We start from the raw sequence: 19,920 nt of genomic DNA, 5'->3' as shown, positions 1-19,920 counted from the left end.
TTCATCCATGATCTTATTGAATGGTGAAGCAGGTTCGAGGGGCCAAATGGACTACTCCTGTTCCTATTTCTTATGTTCTTGAACCACAGCAGTCCATGTGGTGCAGATACGCCCACAGTGCTGTTAGGGAAGGTGTTTCAGGATATTAATCCAACAACAGTGAAGGAACGGCAATATATTTCCAAGTCAGGATAGTGAGTGGCTTGGAGGGGAATTTGCAGGTGGTGGTGTTCCTATCTATCTGCTATCTTTGTCCTTCTAGACGGTAGAGGTCATGGGTTTGGAAGATGCTGTTGAAGGAGCCTTGGTGAGTTGCTGCAGTGTATCCTGTAGATGGTACATACTGCTGCTACTGTGTGTTGGTGGTTGAGGAGTAAATGTTAAAGTTGGTGGATGGGATGCCAATCAAGTGGGCTGCTTTGTCCTGCACAGAGTCACTGTTTATTCAGCATACTAAGGGTTAATTACATTTGCTAATGTTTTATGAAGTGGTCAGCAATTGCAGGCAGTGTGTTGTCAGAGAGGGTTAGCTCACTGGGGAACAATGAGATCTGAAGAATGTTATCAAAATGTCTGTTTAGACACAAGTTGAAGGGAGGCAACACAACTCCCTGCAGTCAGTGCGAGAGCCTGAGGGCATCTCACACAGTATTAGCAAGGTTTCTTAAAGTAGAAAAGTTCAAGACTATGAATATGATCTCTGAGACTCCCCAAGGCGAAAATCCAGAAAACTGATAAACTATGGATTAATTTTCCAAGAGCTGGTTTAGCAAAGCCGACTGCACAGTTTATAGGCTTCTAAACTCCAACAGAGGGACCTGGATAATTTGCATTGAGTCTAGTAACAGGGTCATTCCGAGGCCCAAAACTGTTGATGTTATTAAGTCATTGTGATAAGATGGACTTTCTCTGATCTGAGTTACATATCAGAGCAATCGGAATCTGATCCTTTTAATTCACACCCAGTTTTATGTAACTAAGCTAGCATTGTCTGTTATTTTATCTTTTCAGGTCACCCAGAGATGAGGGACCAAAGTTACTTATAGAGACTGGAGAAGATGGGGGTTGATCTCCTTAAGTTCAAGGGAAGATTTAATCGGGGTTTTCAAAATTATGAGGGGTTTCGATAGATTAAATAAGGGGAAACTGTCTCCAGTGGCAGGAGGGTCAGGAACCAGATGACACAGACCTAAGATAAATGGCAAAAGAATCTGAGGAGAGATGAGGGAGATGTTCTTTTCATACAGCTACTTACAAAGATTCAACTGTAACTTCAAAGGGGAATTTGATAAATACTTAAAATGAAAAACTTACAGGGCTTTGGAGAAAGAGCAAAGGAGTAGAACTAATTGGATAGCTCTTTCAAAGAGCCAGCACAGGAATGATGGGCCAAATGGCTTCTTTTTGTGCTGTAAGATTCTATAAACTGTACAGTTCTCCCACAGGAGAGGCTTCACAATGCTAACTAGGACAGAACAGGCTGGCACAGACATCCTAAAATGTTAGCATTCTGCACGCCCATTCCATCGTAGCTTGGTCAGATTAAAAGACAGAGCTGCAGAGTTATAGCAAATTACGAACACATTACTGCACACATGCACCAAATCCTTTGTAAGTGCAGTCAGTGTTGTAATCTAGGAAATGAGGAAGCCAATTTGCACACAGCAAGATCCAACAAACAGCAATGTGATAATGACCAGATCATTTTTTTTAAGTGATGTTGGTTGACGGATACATTTTGGCCAGGACACCAGCGATAACTCCCCTGCTCTTCTTCAAAATAATGCCATGAAAGGTCAGGTGGGACCTCAGTTTAACATTTCATATGAAAGACAGCACCTCTAACAGTGTAACACTCACTCAGTACTGATACTGCGAGTGTCAGCCTGGATTATGTGCTCATGTTTCTGGAGTGGGACTTGAAGCCACAACCTTTTAACTCAACAACCCTACTGAACCACAGCTGATGATTGAAACTAAGTCACAGAGTAATATTGTCCTTGAACTTTACGAATTATTTACAACATGAAACAGGCCATTCGGCCGTTGGTGTTAATGCTCCATATGATCCTCTTCCCAGCTCTTTTTCATCTCACCCTATCAGCATTTCCTTCTATTCCTTTCTCCCTCATGTGTTTATTCAGCTTCCCCTAAATGGATCCTTCCTATTCACCTCAACCACTTGGTAACAAGTTCCTCATTTTCCTCACTCTCTGTGTGAAGACATTCTCCCGAATTGCCAATTGGAGTTATTAGTGACCATCTTATATTGATAACCCCTAGTTTCCCACAAATGGAAACATTTTCTCTATAGGCAGTATTTAATGCAGGTGACAGGGGTCTCGCCCCGCCAGCTGGAGATCCCCATCGCCTCCTTTGGGGAAGCCCGCTGAATTAAGTGCCACTCAGGCATTTAAGTGGCCAGCGGCTGGTGTTCCCCTGGGTCAAAGACCCCGGGAGTGGAAATCCCATCCCCCCACTCCCAGTAATGCACCCACCAAAGACCCTGGATCCAGGCCTCAGGTGAGAGAGGGCATGATGGGGATTTTGGTGTGAGTGTCGCGGGAGGGGGGTGAAACTCACCAGGCGCCCCCATTCCCAAAGTCAGGTCCCTTAATCAAACATTGAGAGCAATTGAACGAGGGCACCCCACCACCACCACCACCTCCAAGAGCCCACAAGCAAATATGATAGTGTTTGCTTTTTTGGGCTTCCCCCAGATGGCAACTGCCCCGCTCGCCATTGCGTGAATACCAGCAGCGGCAGGTTCAAGCCCTTAAGTTGGCATTAATTGCCCATTTAACAGCCTTCACTGACAGTGGGTGGGAATGCTGTCCACCCCACTCTTAATCTGGGTGGAGGCAGGAAGGTGGCAGGTTCCCTACATGCATCCTCCCCAATTAAATGCTCCTGCCTCCAAACTTGTCTCTGGAGAGGGCATTAAATTCCTCCCTATGTCTACCCTATCAAATCCTTACATAATTTTAAAGACTTCTATCAGGTCACCCATCAGTCTCTTTTCTAGAGAAAACAGCCCTAGCCTGTTCAATTTTACCTAGGGATAATTTCTCAGTTTTGATATGATCCTTGCAAATCTGATTTTTGCACTTTCTCCAGAACTTTTCACAGCTTAGTTAATTCAAATATATTAATATAAGTGACCACAATTTATCTCAGGAACTAGTATGGTGTTAGCCACTGACTTTGACAGCAGAAATGATGGAAGGTGCCAAGCTGTTAAACAGTTGAGGATTTTGTAACCTTTCAGCACCTGGTGTTATTCCCAGCTTGCTGTTTGATAGATCTTGCAGTTCGCCTTGCACACCCGCTTTGTATTATAGAAACAAGCTCTTATAGTTTCACAATCCTTCAAGGTGCATCAGTTCACATCAAACCCTGGGTCGTACCCATAGAAATTCTTTATCATCAGTAACTGTCATGGCAACAAAGGACACCTCCCTCTTTCGCAGATAAAGAATGTAAAACTCGCATGTGCCAGCTTTTACTTATTTCTAAAACGATGATCGCCACACCATAATTGATGAGTGATTCGTCACTGACCCAAAACTTGCCTTAATTGGGATCCAAATCAACTATTGCTGCTTACCTCTTCCTGAACTCCCCCAACTTTTAAATTCCATGGCCAATACTGGCCTCTCTTTAGCACCATACCAGGGCCATGAGGGTTCTTTCGTAGACTTCATACCTATGCCCATTCTCTCTGTGTGAGGCAAAGAGAACAAAGATATTTGACTGTGGATGGAACCAAAGCTGAACCTGATGCTGCAATTGCCCGATATCCAGCAGGCACCCTGGCTAATTTTCCCTCTGAAGAAAATCTAACAAGAATAATAACTAATTATCTAACACCTCCAACTGAGAGGCACAGGACAGGGTTTGAACAGGTCCCACTTTAGCCTTGGAGCTGAGGTCTTGGATGAGTCATTTGAGGAGATATATTCTTATACTCTCTGAAAAGGAGAAGTTGTGGAGGAGGGGAGGGCACATGGGGGGGTCCAACTTCAGGCAACGCCATCAAAACCAGAACATTGGCCAATTTTTTTCACTGATGTTTGTGAGATCTTATTATTCAAACTGACCTCTGTGTTTGCCTATAAAATACTTCAGAAGTAATTTGTCAGATGTAAAAAACTTTGGGATGTCCCAATAACATGAAAGATCATAGCACTGTAGAATAGTACAGCACAGAGGAAGCTGTTTGGCCCATTGAGCTTGCACAAACTCATTTGAGGAGCAATCCAGTTAGTTCCATAGCCCCATTCTTTCCCCATATCCCTGCAACATTTTTGTCTTTCATATATTTATCAAAGTTAGTTGCAAGTTCTCTCTTTCTTGAAGCTGTTCAGAATGTATGAAGAAGAGGAGGCCATTCAGTCCCTCCACCTTTTCCACCATTCATTAAGATCATGGCTGATCTGCACCTCAGCACCATTTTCTCTGCCTTTGCTTTACATTCCTTAATACCCTTAGCCAACAAAAATCTATTGATCTCAATCCTGAAAGTTCCAGTTGACTCCCAGCATCAACATGCTTTAGGGGAAAGAGTTCCAGGTTTCTCTATGTGATTCCCTCCGTCTGCTTCCGGCAATTCCCCAGACTGTATGTTGACAATAGTTGAGCTGCTCCCTCATTGACTATTTGACCGTATGATTGTTTTCAGGAAGGGGACTCAGTTGGAGCCATGGAGAAGGTTTGCAGGCAGCTGACCTACCACCTCAGCCCACACTCGCAATGGAGACATCAGGGCCTCATGAAACGGAAGCCCCAAGCCTGGTAAATCACGCTGAGAGAGTTACAATGCTGTGTTTTCATCCTTTCCCCATATCCCCAATCCTACTCACCTTCTCCCCATGTCCCTTAACCCCACCTACACACCTTCTCCCCTTATTCCTCAATCCCAACTACTCACCTGCTCCTTCATATCCTTCAATCCCACCTACCCACTTTGTCCCCATATCCTCTATCCCACCTACTCTCTTTTTCCCCACATCCTTCAACCCCATCTCTTCCCCATAACCCTCAACCCCACCCACCCACCCATCTACTTTCTCCCCATACCCCTTAACTCCACCTTCTCCCCATAACCCTCAACCCCACCTTCTCCCCATAACCTTCAACCCCACTCACCCACCTTCTCCCCACAACCCTCAACCCCACCCACTCACCTTCTCCCCATATCCCCCAACCCCACCCACTCCGCCCTCAAGGAACTGGGCCGTGACGAAAATAATGCTCATTTTCAGTGTGGGAGTCAAAACTAATTAACATCTTTACTGAGTCAATGCTTCAAAATCCTGACAAATCTTTTATCCATTTCATTGCTATTTGTTGGATCATACTGTGTACAAAATGGTTGCCACATTTGCTTACATAATCAAAGTTCAAAGTAAGTTACTGTGATGGCGAAACCAGAAAAGGGGAATGCAGATAAACAATTGGGAAACAACTGGGAATATCACCATGTAAAAGCAGGTTGTTGTTAAATAGAAGGATTTGCTGATAGGGTGAGATGAAATAGGGTGGGTGGAGTCTTAGGAACAAAGGACTCAGGAGCAGGAGTAGGCCATTCAGAGCTTCGACCCTACTCCACCATTCAATAGGATCATGGCTGATCTGGTTTTGATCGCAACTCTACTTTCTTATCTGCCCCCCAATTACCCGTTACTCCCTTGTCTATCATCTCCATCTTAAAAGGGAGACCTCTTATTCTTAAACTGTGTCCTCGAGTTCTAGTCTCCCCCTCAAGAGGAAACACCCTCCCGGTATCCATCCTATCAAATCCTCTCAGGATCTTCTATGTTTCAATAAGATCGCCTCTCATTCTTCTAAACTCCAATGGGTATAGGCCCAACCTGTTCAACCTTTCTTCATAAGGTTAGCCCCTCATCTCAGCAATGAGTTGGGTGAACCTTCTCTGAACTTCTTCTAATGCAGTCATATCTTTTTTTCAAATAAGAAGACCAAAACTGTACACAATACTCCAGATGTGGTCTTACCAAGGCTCTGTACAGCTCCAGTAAAACTCCCCTATTTTTATATTCCATTCCCCTTGCAATAAATGCCAACATTCCAGTTGCCTTCCTAATCACTGGCTGTACCTGCATACTAACGTTTTGTGATTCATGTACCAGGAAACCCAGATTCCTCTGTACTGCAGAGTTCTGCAATCTCTCTCCGTTTAGATAGTGTACTGCTTTTCTATTCATCCTGCCAAAGTGGACAAGTTCACATTTTCCCACATTATCTTCCATCTGCCAAATTTTGCTCACTCACTTAACCTGTCTATATGCCTTTGCAGATTCTTTACCTCCTCTTTACAACTTACTCTCCTACCTATCTTGATGTTATCGGCAAATTTAGCTACTATACATTCAGTCCCTTTATCGAAGTCTGATATAGGTAATAAATAGTTGAATCCGCAGCACTGATCCCTGTGGCACTCAAGTAATTACAGTTTACTAATCTGAATAAAATCCATTTATTTGTACTCTCCGCTTCCTGTTAACTAACCAATCCTTTATCCATGCTAATGTTATCCTCTACATCATGTGCTCTTATCATGTGTAGTGACATTTTATGTGATAATTTATCAGATGCCTTTTGGAAATCCCAGCACGTCACATCTACAGGTTCCACTTTATCCACCTTGCTTGTTACTTCCTCAAAGAGCTCAAAAAAATCATTTAAACACAATTTCCCTTTCACAAAACCATGTTGACTCTGCCTGATACATTTATGATTTTCTAAGTATACTGTTACAACCTCCTTAATAATGCATTCTAGCACTTTTCCTATGAGAGATGTTAGGCTAACTAGCCTGTAGCTTCCTGCCTTTCTGCCTCCCTCCTTTCTTGTACAAACTTATTACGTTTGCTATTTTCCAATCCGCTGGGACCCTTCCAGAATCTAAGGAATTTTGGAAGATTTTAGCCAATGCCTCTACTATCTCTGCAGCCACTTCTTTTAAGGCCCTAGGATGCAGGCCATGCGGTCCTGGCTACTTGTCAACATCCAAATCTAATTATTTTCCCAGCACCTTTCCCCTAGTGATTGTGATTGTTTTAAGTTTCTCCCTCCCTTTCACCTCTTGATTTTCAAGTATCTTTGGGAAGTTTTCTAAGTCTTCTACAGTGAAGACAGAAACAAAATACCTGTTCAATGCCTCCGCCATCTCCTTGTTTTCCATTATCAGTTCTAGAGGACCAACATTAGCTTTACCAGTTAAGCACTTGTAGAAACTCTTACTATATGTTTTTATATTTGTTTTAGTCTTTCTTCGTTAGCGCTTAAAATCTGACCAATCTAACACTAATCTTTGCAGATTTGTATTGTGTTTTGTTTCAATTCAATACTATCTTTAACTTCCTCATTCAGCCAGGGATGATGCACTCTTCTCAAAGAGTCTTTCTTTCTCACTGGGATAAATCTTTGCAGACAGTTATTAAGTATCTTCTTAAATGTCTGCCATTGCATTCTCTACTGTCCTAACTTTTAACCCAGTTTCCCAGTTCACTTTAGCTAGCTCAGCCTTCATGCCCTTATAGTTACCTTTATTTATGTTTAAAACACTAGTCTTAGACTCACACTTCTCCCCTTCAAATTGAATGTGAATATCTATCATGTTATGATCGCTGTCGCCCTGAGGCTGCTTTACCATGAGGTTATTGATTAATCCTGTTTCATTGCACATTACTAGGTCTAGAATTGCCTGTTCCCTGGTTGAATCTAGAACCTACTGCTCTAAGAAATTCTCCCTAATACACTCTATGAAGCTAGCATGAAAGGCGCGCTGAAAGGCTCAGCGCTGCTGGGGTGGAGTTGGGAGGAGGATGAGCGCTGAAGTCAGCGCAGGCATGGGGAAACAGAAAGCAACCCTGAAGGCAGAGAGCTGCCTCAGGGAGCTGAAGAATTTAAATGCCAGAAATAAAAATTGTAAAAGCGGGGAAAAAATGCCACGCATCAGAATCAATCATCAGAACATATACCAGAAGAAAATTCTGTGCAAACATTTTTATTTGTTTTTAATTAATATCGGAAACCTCATCCCGTCTTTGGATGAGGTTTCCTCAAAAAGGCAAAGGCTGCCTGGCTGATTCGCCCACCCACCAACCATAACGTTGGACAGGCAGCGAAAAATCATGGTTTGTTAATACGTTAATGGCTTTAATAGGCATCTTAATTGTCTGTGCTGACTCTCGCACACGCCTACTAACCAAAATATCGCGTGAGTACACGATGACATCAGAATGCTTGCCTGACGTCATCACACTTTAATTCACGCTCAAGCATTTTGGGCGCACGCTGAGTGAAAAATTCTGCCCTATTTCTTATCTCTACCCAAACGGATTTTGCATCTTGCTCTTTCAAGCTAAGGTTATCTCTCAGTACTAAAATAATGACATGCTTAATTAACATTAATGAAGGCGGTGAAGCAAAGGTTCATCAGACTGATTCCTGGGATGGCAGGATTGTCATATGAGGAGAGATTGGGTCGACTAGGCCTGTGTTCACTGGAGTTTAGAAGAATGAGAGGGGATCTCAATGAAAGGTATAAAATTCTGACAGGGCTGGACAGACTGGATGTGTTTCCTCTGGCTGGGGGTTCTAGAACAAGGGGTCACAATCTCAGGATATGGGGTAGGTCATATAAGACTGAGATGAGGAGAAACTTCTTCACTCAGAGGGTGGTGAACCTGTGGAATTCTCTACCACAGAGGCTGTGGAAGCCAAGCCACTGAATATATTTAAGGAGGAAATAGATAGAGTTCTAGGCTCTAAAGGCATCAGGGGTATGGGGGAGAGAGCAGGAGTATGGGTTGAGATAGTGGATCAACCATGATCATATTGAATGGTGGAGCAGGCTTGAAGGGCCGAATGACCTACTCCTAGTCCTATTTGCTATGTTTCTATTTAACAGAGCTACCCCAACACCTTTTCCAAGCTTCCTGTCTTTTATGAAGTATAAATACCAGCACGGACCGTATGGACCGAACGGCTTGTTTCTATGCTGTACAGGCGATGTAATTCAATGTTTGAGTTGTTCCTGGGATGTGATGAGATGTTTTATAAACTTGGCTGTTTCTGGTGTTTGTTTAAAGAGGGATATTTTCTCGTGTTGATTAATGCCAAGGGATTAGGAGTTCCTATAGACAAATCTGCTTTAGCAGCATTGTGCCCAATGAATCAGTACAAACACTGGGCTCAGACCAGGCTGTCTCCTGACTGGGATTTGCTGTAAATGGGAGAGCCTGTGACTCAGGGGAGAAACATTTTGGGCACTGATCCTGAAGGTTTCTGCTGACGTGCCAATTCAATCAGCTTCTGTGGTGAAATTAACATTTTAAAATCCATCGGCTCCCTGGGGGTTGGCAGGGCAGTATCAGGAGGCCATGGATGGGGGCAAAGATGTCAGTACCTGGTGGTAGTGTTTTTGGGGGGGGAAGGGGGGGTGGAGGGGTGGGGGGTGGCGGAGAGTCATTGTTGGAACCCGGGGTAAGAGTGTTGGGACAGCATTGTACCCCTGGGAAGGCAGAGTTGGGACCATGGCGTGAGGGATGGTGGTGTAAATACCCTGTGTGAGTGGTGTGGGACCCTGGTAACACTACCACCTGCAAGTTCGCCTCCAAGCCTCACACCATCCTGACTTGGAAATATATCGCCGTTCCTTCACTGTTGCTGGGTCAAAATCCTGGAACTCCCTTCCTAACAGCACTGTGGGTGTACCTACACCACATGGACTGCAGCAGTTCAAGAAGGTAGCTCACCGCCACCTTCTCAAGGGCAACTAGGGATGGGCAATAAATACTAACCTTGCCTGCAACACCCACATCCTAAAAACAAATCTTTAAAAACCCTCTAAGCTCCTCCAACACGCCTTAAATCTCTATTGGAGAAATAAAAAATCACTTTCTTGAAAGAAAGTCTGAATTTACAAGGAATTGAATTCTAAGGTCTGAAGATGATTAAGGGAGCTGAGTCCATACAGGTATGAGTGAAGCAGAGGAGCTTTGCTGGTACATCTCTGTTAGACATGGCCTCATTGCTACTGTAGCTGATTAGAAGGCTGCTATAGCCTAACAGAGCTCATTGCCAGCATTGCTCACTGGTGTGTGTATGTGGCTGCATTACTCAGAGCAATTTGAATGATGAATTAACTCCACAGAGGTGCAGTTGGTGCACAGACTGACATCCCCCAATCCTTCCATAATCACCAAAACATTTACAATGGATTTGAATGAAAGTAGGTCTTTGTTAAATCACTACCCAGGAACTGGGGGAGGGAGCAGGATTGAAAGGCTTCAATCACATCTTCTTACATCATGGGTTCAGATCCAGACTGCAGCTGGTGGGTTGACACCCTGATCTGCTCTATCTGGGGACTCTGGGGTCCCACACGAAATGCATTTGGGGAATCTTAACCCAGTTGTTTTACCTTGTGTTGCATAGATACCTTGAAGTGTAAACATGTCCCTCCCTCACTTCAAATATATTACATTGTGAGAAGAATCTTGCTGAACCCCCTTTGGCAGTTTTGAGGAATCGCCCTTAAACTCCTTCCCCAAGGTATGCTAACTTGAACCCAGCCCTCTTTCCCTCCTCCCTCAGTAATTCCTCTTTATAACTGAATTTCTCAAACTTGGGATCATATCAGCGAATGCACAGCCACTCACCAAAGGCTTCTTCCCCTTCCAAACCCACCACCTCACCATGTAAAAAGACCAAGGGCAGCAGGTATGGAAACACCACCAGCTTCAGACAATCACCAAAAACCTGTCAACCTGTCACCCCTTATCACTCCATGCAATTGCAGAACGACAGCCTGTTAGTCTGTGACTCTGTCAAAAACTCACAAGTTGCTTTCCTGAGGATTAATGGTTCATTCGATTTAACAGCTGGAGAGCAACTTGAGTCTCACGGCACTCGTTCCTGACATGCAAGGCTCAGACTGTGGGGCTCATACTCAGAAAATCCACCCCGGATGCAGAAGCAGAAACCCTGGATGACTTTCCCTAACTGGTGTCCCACACAAGAAGAAAGAATAAAATCTCTTGTGGGTCTGTGGGGTACAGGGTGGGAGAGGGGCTCAGGGTCTGTGTGAAACAGGGTGGGAGAGGGGTTCATTATCTGTGGTACAGGGTGGGAAAGGGGCTTGGGGTCTGTGGGGTACAGGGTGGGAGAGGGGCTCAGGGTCTGTGTGAAACAGGGTGGGAGAGGGGTTCAATATCTGTGGTACACGTTGGGAGAGGGGCTTGGGGTCTGTGGGGTACAGGGTGAGAGAGGGGCTCGGGGTCTGTGTGGTACAGGTGGGAGAGGGGCTCAGGGTCTGTGACAGGGGCTCAATATCTGTGGGGTACAAGGTGGGAGAGGGGCTCAGGGTCTGTGGGGTACAGGGTGGGAGAGCGTCTCAGCGTCTGTGTGGTACAGGGTGGGAGAGGGGCTCAGTGTCTGTGGGGTACAGGGCATGTGAGACGGTCAGAGTCTGTGGGGTACAGGGTGTGGGAGATGGACTCAGGGTCCATGGGGTACAGGATGGGAGAGGGTCTCAGAGTCTGTGGGGTACAGGGTGTGGGAGAGAGGCTGAGTTTCTGCGGGGTACAGGGTGGGAGAGGGGTACAGGGTGTGCGACAGGGGCTCAGGGTCTGTGGTACAGGGTGGGAGAGGGGCTCCAGGTCTGTGTGGTACGGGGTGGGAAAGGGGCTCGGGGTCTGCGTGGTACAGGGTGGGAGAGGGGCTCGGGGTCTGAGTGGTACAAGGTGGAATAGGGGCTCAGGGTCTGTGGGGAACAGGGTGGGAAAGGGGCTCAGGGTCTGTGAGGTACAGGTTGGGAGAGGGGCTCAGGGTCTCTGTGGTACAGGGTGGGAGAGGGGCTCAGAATCTCTGGGGTACAAGGTGTGGGAGAGTGGCTCAGGGTCTGTCATGTACATGGTGTGGGAGAGAGGCTGGGTTTCTGTGGGGTACAGGGTGTGAGAGAGGGGCTCAGAGTCTGTGGGGTACAGGGTGGGAAATATAAACCTTGGCCTGGAGCATGTGCCTCTTCCTTAGCCTGCAGGGACTGAGCGCCTGTCCTGGGACACCAATAGAGCTGGGAGGTAGCTTGAGTCGCTGATGGAGCTGTGTGACCTGCTCCCTTTCTTCCCCGTCCCGGTTACTCAGACTTCACTACCCAATGAGCAGCCAGCAACTCCTATCCCTGCCCCACACTCCTGCTCCTCGGTCTTAGGCCTAGCTCTCTCCCCACAGGATGGGCCTCTGGTGACTGTGGCTGAGGCTCAGGTATCAGAACATGGCGGCAGCTGGCCCAGAGTGCAGCACACAGGAGTTGTGGGCCCGGATTTTGAAACCTCCTTGTGGGCTGGATGAAAAAATGCAACATGTTGGATCTGGCCCCTGAGCTTGGTGGTACAAGGTGGGAGAGGGCCTCAGGGTATATGGGATTCAAGGTGGGAGAAAGGATCAGAAAATGTGGTGTACAGGGTGGGAGAGATACTCACTGTTTGTGGTACAGGTTGGGAGAGGGGCTCAGGGTCTGTGGGGTACAGGGCTGGAGAGGGGCTTGTGAATACTCTTTGATCTGAAGGTGATGGCAGCACAAAACTAATAGAATTAGAATTTTATCATGCAAAAGGAGGCCATTTGGCTCATCATGACTGTGTGGCTCTGAAAGAACTATCGAATTAGTCCCATTCCCTTTCTTTTTTCCCATGGCCCTCAAATGTTTTTCCTCCAAGTATTTATCCTCTTCCCTTTTGAAAGTTACTATTGAATCTGCTTCCACCGTCCTTTCAGTCAGTGCATTCCAGATCACAACAACTTGCTGCATAAAAAGGTTAATGTAATTTCCTTGCTTGTACTCTTTGCACCTCTTTTATAAAGCCCAGGATCTTATATGCTTTGTTAATGCTTGTTCAATTTGTCCTGCTACGTTTAATTGTTTGTCTACATCCTGCCTGTGGCCTCTCTTTCCCTGTTTAAAATTGTTTCATTTGCCAATATGGAGAGAGCATTGCCAAGCTTTTTCAAGGTGCCAGGCAGAAAGGGTTAACATGGGGCTAATGAGCAGAACTGAGGCCTCTGAAGTCTAACAAGGGAGAGGAGAGATTTTTTTTAATAATGAAGTGTGAAATGAATGACTCACAGAGAGCTGTGAAATGAAATTTATCTCTTGTTGTTCTGTAACTTTCAAAAGAGAATTGCATAAATTCTTGAAAAAGTAGAAACTTGCAGGGCTATGGGGAAAGAGCAGGGCAGTGAGATTAATTTCAAAACTCTTTCAAAGACCAAGTAGCCTCCTCCTGTCCTGTGAATGCTACTTGTGCTGTTAATTGCCTGTTACTTCAGCATTTCCTGAAACATGGTGGTTGTTGTGTGTTCTTGGTGTATGACAGTTGAAGTGAGGTGGCAATGCGTGCAAGACAGGATGAGGACTCAGTTGTACCTACCCCCAGCACCAAAGGGGCTGTGGGGAAGTGGGGAAGCGGGGGTGGGGGGGTAAGGGGGCAGCATCAGGAAAGGGAGGAATGTTGGGGGGTGACCAGGCTAACCAGAAAGGTCAAACAGTTGGGTTCTCAAGGGCTTTACAATGCAGGAGAGGGAGTGAGGAAGAGAAAGAGAGACAGCAAAACAGAGAACGATAGAACTCACAACCTTAGAACGTCCCAAAAATACTTTAGAAGTATAGTCTCAGTTATAAGGTAGGAAATGCAGCTGCCAACTATGCACAGCAAGATCCCACAGACAGCAATATGACAATGATCTGGTAATATGTTGGAGTGATGAAGGCTGAAGATCTCCTGTGATTAGACTGATGCAATGAGCACTTCAGAGATAGGGTGTCAGGAAGGATGGGGTTTGGGGTGTGTAGGAGTGTTTCGAGGTTTGAGAGGTGGAGTGTGTGGGGGGGTGGGCTTTGAGCTTGGCAATATTGTGTGGCTGGGGATTTGGTGTTGGGATGGGGGTGGGGTGAGGGGGACTTGGATGTGTGTTCTTGGGTGGTGGTGTGAGGTCTGGGGAGGTTGGTGGGTTGGGTGTGGGTGTTGTGGGGAGGATTGGGTGTGGGTTTTGTGGGGAGGGTTGAGATGGGTGTTGGGGTAGGGTTTCGGAGCCTGTTTTTTGCAGTGTTTATATTTCCAGCAATGATGAGGAGGGAGAAACCTCAGAAATTCAGCTTATACATGAGAGGTGCATTTGTTGCCATGGGAACCAGCTCACTGGCTGATTGGTCTGCTCAGACGCAATAATTTCTCATCATTAACATCGGCTGCTCTGGGGATCTGACTACTTTGCTTAGGGTTATTATGGGCTGCGCTGCTGACTGCACAACAAGGTCAGATTTGCACTCCCTGCTCACTGGTCTCCCCCTCTCCCCACCCAGTCTCCTCCACCCACCCCATGCTCCCCTCTCCCCCTCATCCCCACAAAATACTAAAAGATCTCAAAGTTTTTGGCTTTTGTATGCAGTCTGCTGTGGTCCCTAAGGACGACATGCTGGGCTGCTTGAGGAGAGAAAGTCAGATTTTGCACATCAGGGTCTGTGACTGAAAGGCTAATTTCAGGCACTCACCAGGGACATCCAAAACAAATCCTGAGCAATTTAGCAATGGTCAAATTCATATACAGATTAAACTTGAGTCTCTGCCCTGCTATCACACCCATTTTGAGCCCACAGAATGGGCTCAACAAGGTTCATATTTTACCAAGTGTTCCAGAGAGCCTGAAATAAAGGCAGCCCTTATATTACCATATCAACTTGAATACATATCAGTCTTAATAGCAGGTGCTGGCAAAGCCTTTCCGTGGAAGGGGAGAAAATCAGCAGCACACACAAACCTACCAGTCCCAAACGCTGCAACTCAGCATTAAATGTGGACTCGGAGTTTCCCGCTAATGTGAGAAAGTTCAAAGGCTGTTTATTATCCCATTTTTCCAGAATCTGGAAATATTTGTGTGTTCTTAAAGTTGCAAAGGGCACAGAGTGTTTTCAAGTCAGTGGAACTGTCTGGCTGATCACTGTACCCTCACAAACAGGCATCATCTGTTAACGGACAATCAGAGCAAAATGGGACTCCCTCTTGCTACAGCAGAAACATAATCATATTACTGATCTGGATTTGGGCCAAAAGGGACTGTGAGTCATCAGAAGGACTGTAGATTCAGACTGTGGTGAATTCCAATTAGTATAGAAGTGAAGTTACTTTATTTCACTGCATGTGTTCGCTCAAGTTTTGAAGTTAGTGTTGAAATACTAGAGGATCCAGTCACCATCTGTTCCCTAATTCTCCATCCCGGTCTCTCCTGTGACTTCTCATCCTGGGATAAGCTTCCATTGATACCGGCACCAACCCTCCCACCCCATTACCTTGATCTTCAGGAAATGTCATCAGGAGTTTAACAGGGCTGTGCTAGTATTGGAGGAGACAGAAACAAAAAATATTCTGGATTTTGTTGACACAGGGCTTTCTCTCAGGAGATTAAACAGTAAAAAGAGACAGACTTGCATTTCTATAGCACCTTTCACAACCCTATGACATCCCAAAGCACTTTACGACCAATTAAGTACTTTTTAGAGCATAGTCACTGTTGTGATGTAGGAAATGTGGCAGCCAATTCATGCACAGCAAAATCCCACAAAGAACAGTGTGATAATGAACAGATAATCTGTTTGATGTTGGCTGGGAATACATTTTGGCCCCAGGGAGAACTCACCGGTTCTTTGAAAAGTCTCATGGGAGTTTTATGTTCCCCTGCAAGGGCAAGTACGGCCTCGGTTTAATGTCTTATCTGAAATATGGCACCTGTAACAGTGCAGCACTCCTTCAGTACTGGAACTGGGAGCGTAAACCTAGATTAATGCTCAAATCTCTGAGGTGGGCTTGAATCCATGACCTTCCTGCTCAAGAGGTGACAGTGGTACCCACTGAGCCACAGCTGACAGTGGATGAATCAACTCCACAACAGGATAGGGTTTTCAGGGGCTGTGGAAGGAGTGGAGTTGATGGTTCCAAAGACTTCTTGTCATTTGGTGATTAGCATCTTGTGTGTCGTGACATTAAAATATTTTTCCCTTCACCGTGTGAGATACTGAGATAAAATCTTCTTTATGGGCAGTTCTGGGAGAGAGGATAATCAGTTGACAGATGGGACACACTTGCAGTTGGCAGTGCAGCTGCACTGTGCTCAGTCTGTCTGAGTCACTGTTTGTTGTGTCACAGAACTGGCTGATCAGTGACCCCCTCACCCCCTGAATGGCCGTTTGCTTCATCTCCAGCTGTCAGCTCTGGATCATCAACTCAACTCTCAAAATAGCTTCAACTGAGAAGCAATTGTTTTCTTGTGCATTAATCGTCCAATCCCAGGGTTTATTCCCACAGAGAAAAGCTCCTACCAATGCTGTTAGTGTCTCGGGTTTGGATGTGTGAGTCAGGCCATGTTTAAGTGACAGAAATACACATTGCACACTTTCAAACGAAACAAACATTAAAGAACAAATCCATTGAACAGCATTGGAACAGCCTATCTGAACAAATGGTCATCCTTGGGAAGTTAGCTGATTGGTTGCACCCCTCCCCCACCCTGTCAGATTAATCAATATCTCAGGAAAATATTGGAGTAAGAAAAGGGTGGAAGAGAACAGGACCCAGTCCCATCAGTGGCGATAACCAGTCAGTCCTTGCTTACTGCCCCATCTAATAAATCTCTTTTTGTCTGACTTTTTTCCTGCCTAATATTGCAGTTCCCATTTCAATCTGATTCAAGTCTTCACCTGCTCCTTGAGTCTGAGCCCTGCTTTCCAGGATAGAATGAACGTCCTTCAATGGGTCAGCTGGACTTGCTCTGTCCTTGTATACTCTCCAAAGCTACTGAGATGGTCTCAGTGCCACCAGCTAAGGAGGGCAAAATAAATCAGAGAATATCACTTTTCAGTGACCACCCCCACATTGGGAAAGATGCATGTTTGAATGCCAAGGGGGTATAGTATATGGAGTTTAGGGGTTGAGGTCGTGATTAGGGGAGTGGAGTAGTGTTTAAAGGATAGTTTCAATGTGTCTGCTTCTTTGGGTTAGTATTGGTTTTTGTTCACACTCCTGTGAAGCACCTTGGGACTGTGCAGGGAGATTAAATGTATGGATTTGTGCTGTTTCTTTATAGCACATAGCCCAATATTTTCCCAGTAGTTTTCATCTAATCCATCTGCCTGGCCATTTGCTCCTTAAACAGGTTGCCCTGGTCAACTCATATTTTCTGATTGTCAATCATTTATTTTCCTTCCAGTCTGAAAGCTGCCCTGTCTGGAAGCCCGACAAATGAGACCATGGATTTATCTGGAATTGCGCTGACATCCAAGGATATTGAACGAGCGGCTGTGTACTTGCAGCAGAATCAAGAGCTGATCAGCAGTGTGGAGTTGTGTTTCACTGAACTGACGGACGAAGGTTTCCTGCACCTACTGCCCACCCTTAGTTCCCTCCCGCATCTCAACACCCTGTCCTTGAATGGGAACAAGCTAACAAGGAGCATACTGAGGGAGCTAACAGAAACACTGAAGGACCTGGAGAAGTTCCCCAGTATTGCCTGGATCGACCTAGGTAATAATGTCGATATCTACTCGTTGCCTCAACCCTTCCTGGTCAACCTCCGGAGGCGAAGCCCCAAGCACGGGAACCTGCCCACCATCTTGGAGTTCGGGGAGGGTCAAGGCAGTGACCCAGAGAACCCTGAGACTGACCCATGTGAGAGCTCAGGTGACAGAATGGCGACAACACAGGGTGTGATGCCTCACCTTCAGCTCCATGCCAGTGCGGCCATGGTGTGTGACAGTTTGGAGGGTGAAGAGACTGTTGAACTTGAGGATGATTCTCTGGCCAATCAGACCTGACACATGTGGCATGGACTTGGGGTGGTTTCATTGGCAGGATTGGCAAGACACATCAGAAAAGACCATGAAGTACTGAACTGTCAGGTTAGGTGGAAAGTGTCAGAAAGGAGAAGCATTGATCAGGTTTATGAGTCCAAGGTGAAGCCAGCATGCTCGGAAAGGCTTTCTTACCCAGAAACTCGTGCAGAACCTGCTTTCAGTTAGTTACTGCTCTTCAATTAAGGATCTGCATATTTCTGTTTCTTTTTCTTTAAACAATACTTGCCTTCCTTTCCAGTCACTCTCTGTAACCATCATAACTCTGAGACTGAATGAACAGTCACTGGGACAGAATCAACCAAGGAGGCTTGGGGGTTGGTGGGTAGTGGGGGAAGAGACACTCAGTGGCTCTCAGCCAATGGGTACCTTTTATCCTGATCCCGGAAATGGTGAGTCTCAGTCACTCTGGGAGGTAGTCAGGCTACAGAGAGATCAGCTAATAGAACTTTAGACCCTCTGTGACGGAGATGTCCCCACCAGCCCGTCTTGAGCCTCTCTGCCCCTTTCTTCTTCCTGCTGCAGGGACAGTGAATTAATGGCCATATAAACTGTTATCTCACAACTGACATAGATCCTCTGAGTAAACCTAGTCCTGGCCTGACCAACAGAGTGAGGTCCTTCTGGGATCACCAGCTTGGTGAACAGGAGCAGGAATCCTGGCTCATGTTCCCTTCCGGCACCAGGGGACTGAGGCCAGTTGCAGCCTCCCAAACTCTTGCCCCTGAGAATAAGTTGCAATATTAGAAAAGGACTGTCCTGTTGGATAAATCTCTCACTCAGTACCATGTTAATCCTACTCCCCCGAGTGTCCTCATTTCACTCCATTCATTGTTCCTTTATCCTAAATTCCTATGCTTCGGATAAGTGGCACAACACCAATCTATCCCTCTTGAATCCTTCAACACAATTGGTACTTATACCATTAAATGTCTGCTTCATCAGTCAAGACCTCTCAGTGGGAAGAAATGTTCTTTCATTTTAATGATAGCTGATAATTATAAATGGTTCCATCTCCTCGGGTACTATTCCCTTTCTTTTCAAATACCACACAAAAAAAGACAATCCTTGACCCCCATTGTACTTGTAAACTACCAGCCCATCTCTAAACAACTTTTCCTCTCCCAAGCCCTTGAACATGTTGCCACCTCCCGAACCTGTGCCCATCTTTCCCACAACTCAATTTTTGAATCCATCCAATCAGGTTTCCACCCTCTCACTGTACTGAAATAACTCTTATCAAAGTCACAAATGACATTCTATGTGACTGTTACAAAGGTAAACTTTCCCTGCTCGTCCTTCTTGACCTGACTGCAGCCTTTGACACAGTCACCACACCATCCTCCTCCAACACCTCTCCACCATCGTCCAGCTGGGTGGGATTGCTCTCACCTGGTTCTGTTCTTATCTATCTAATCATAGCCAGTGAATCACTTGCAATGGCTTCCCTTCCTGCTCCTGCACTGTTACCTCTGGTGTCCCTAATGATCTACCCTTGGCCCTCTCCTGTTTCTCATCTACATGTTGCCCTTTGGATATCATCCAAAGGCACAGTGTTAGTTTTCACATGTATGATGATGACACCCAGCTCTCCTCCACCTCTCTCAACTCCTCCACTGTTGCTAAATTATCAGACTGCTTATCCAACATCCAGTACTGGATGGGTAAATATTTTCTTCAGTTAAATACAAGGAAGACTGAAGCCATTGTTTTCTGGGCCCACTCCAAAATCCATTCCCCAGCTACTGACTTGATCCCTCTACCTAGTGACAATTTGAGCTTGAGGCAGTCTGTTTGCAACCTTGGTGTCCTGTTTGATCCCAAGATGAACTTCTGACCACATATCTGTGCCATCACTAAGACCATCTTAAGACCAGGCATAACATTGCCTGACTCCACCCCATCTCAGCTCATCTGCTGAAACCCTCATTTGTGCCTTCGTTACCTCCAGACTTGGTTATTCCAACTCACTCCTGGCTGGACTCCTTTAT

At 45.7% G+C, this 19,920-nt stretch overlaps 1 protein-coding gene across 1 annotated transcript in view; it reads left to right on the top strand.

Moving 5' to 3' along the window:
* lrrc75a (leucine rich repeat containing 75A) overlaps nt 1-19,208 on the top strand; it is a 122,370-nt gene extending 103,162 nt beyond the window's left edge. The window contains exons 4-5 of the mRNA XM_041196906.1: nt 4,682-4,794; nt 17,290-19,208. Coding sequence (XP_041052840.1) covers nt 4,682-4,794; nt 17,290-17,893 — 717 coding nt within the window. The 3' untranslated portion in view covers nt 17,894-19,208. The remainder of the gene's footprint in view (nt 1-4,681; nt 4,795-17,289) is intronic.
* Nucleotides 19,209-19,920: the final 712 nt, after the last annotated feature.

Source organism: Carcharodon carcharias, chromosome 10 (assembly GCF_017639515.1).
Source record: "Carcharodon carcharias isolate sCarCar2 chromosome 10, sCarCar2.pri, whole genome shotgun sequence".
Lineage (NCBI taxonomy): Eukaryota > Metazoa > Chordata > Chondrichthyes > Lamniformes > Lamnidae > Carcharodon > Carcharodon carcharias.
The sequence above is the reverse complement of the archived record's forward strand: the minus strand, read 5'-3'. Positions and strand labels throughout refer to the sequence as shown.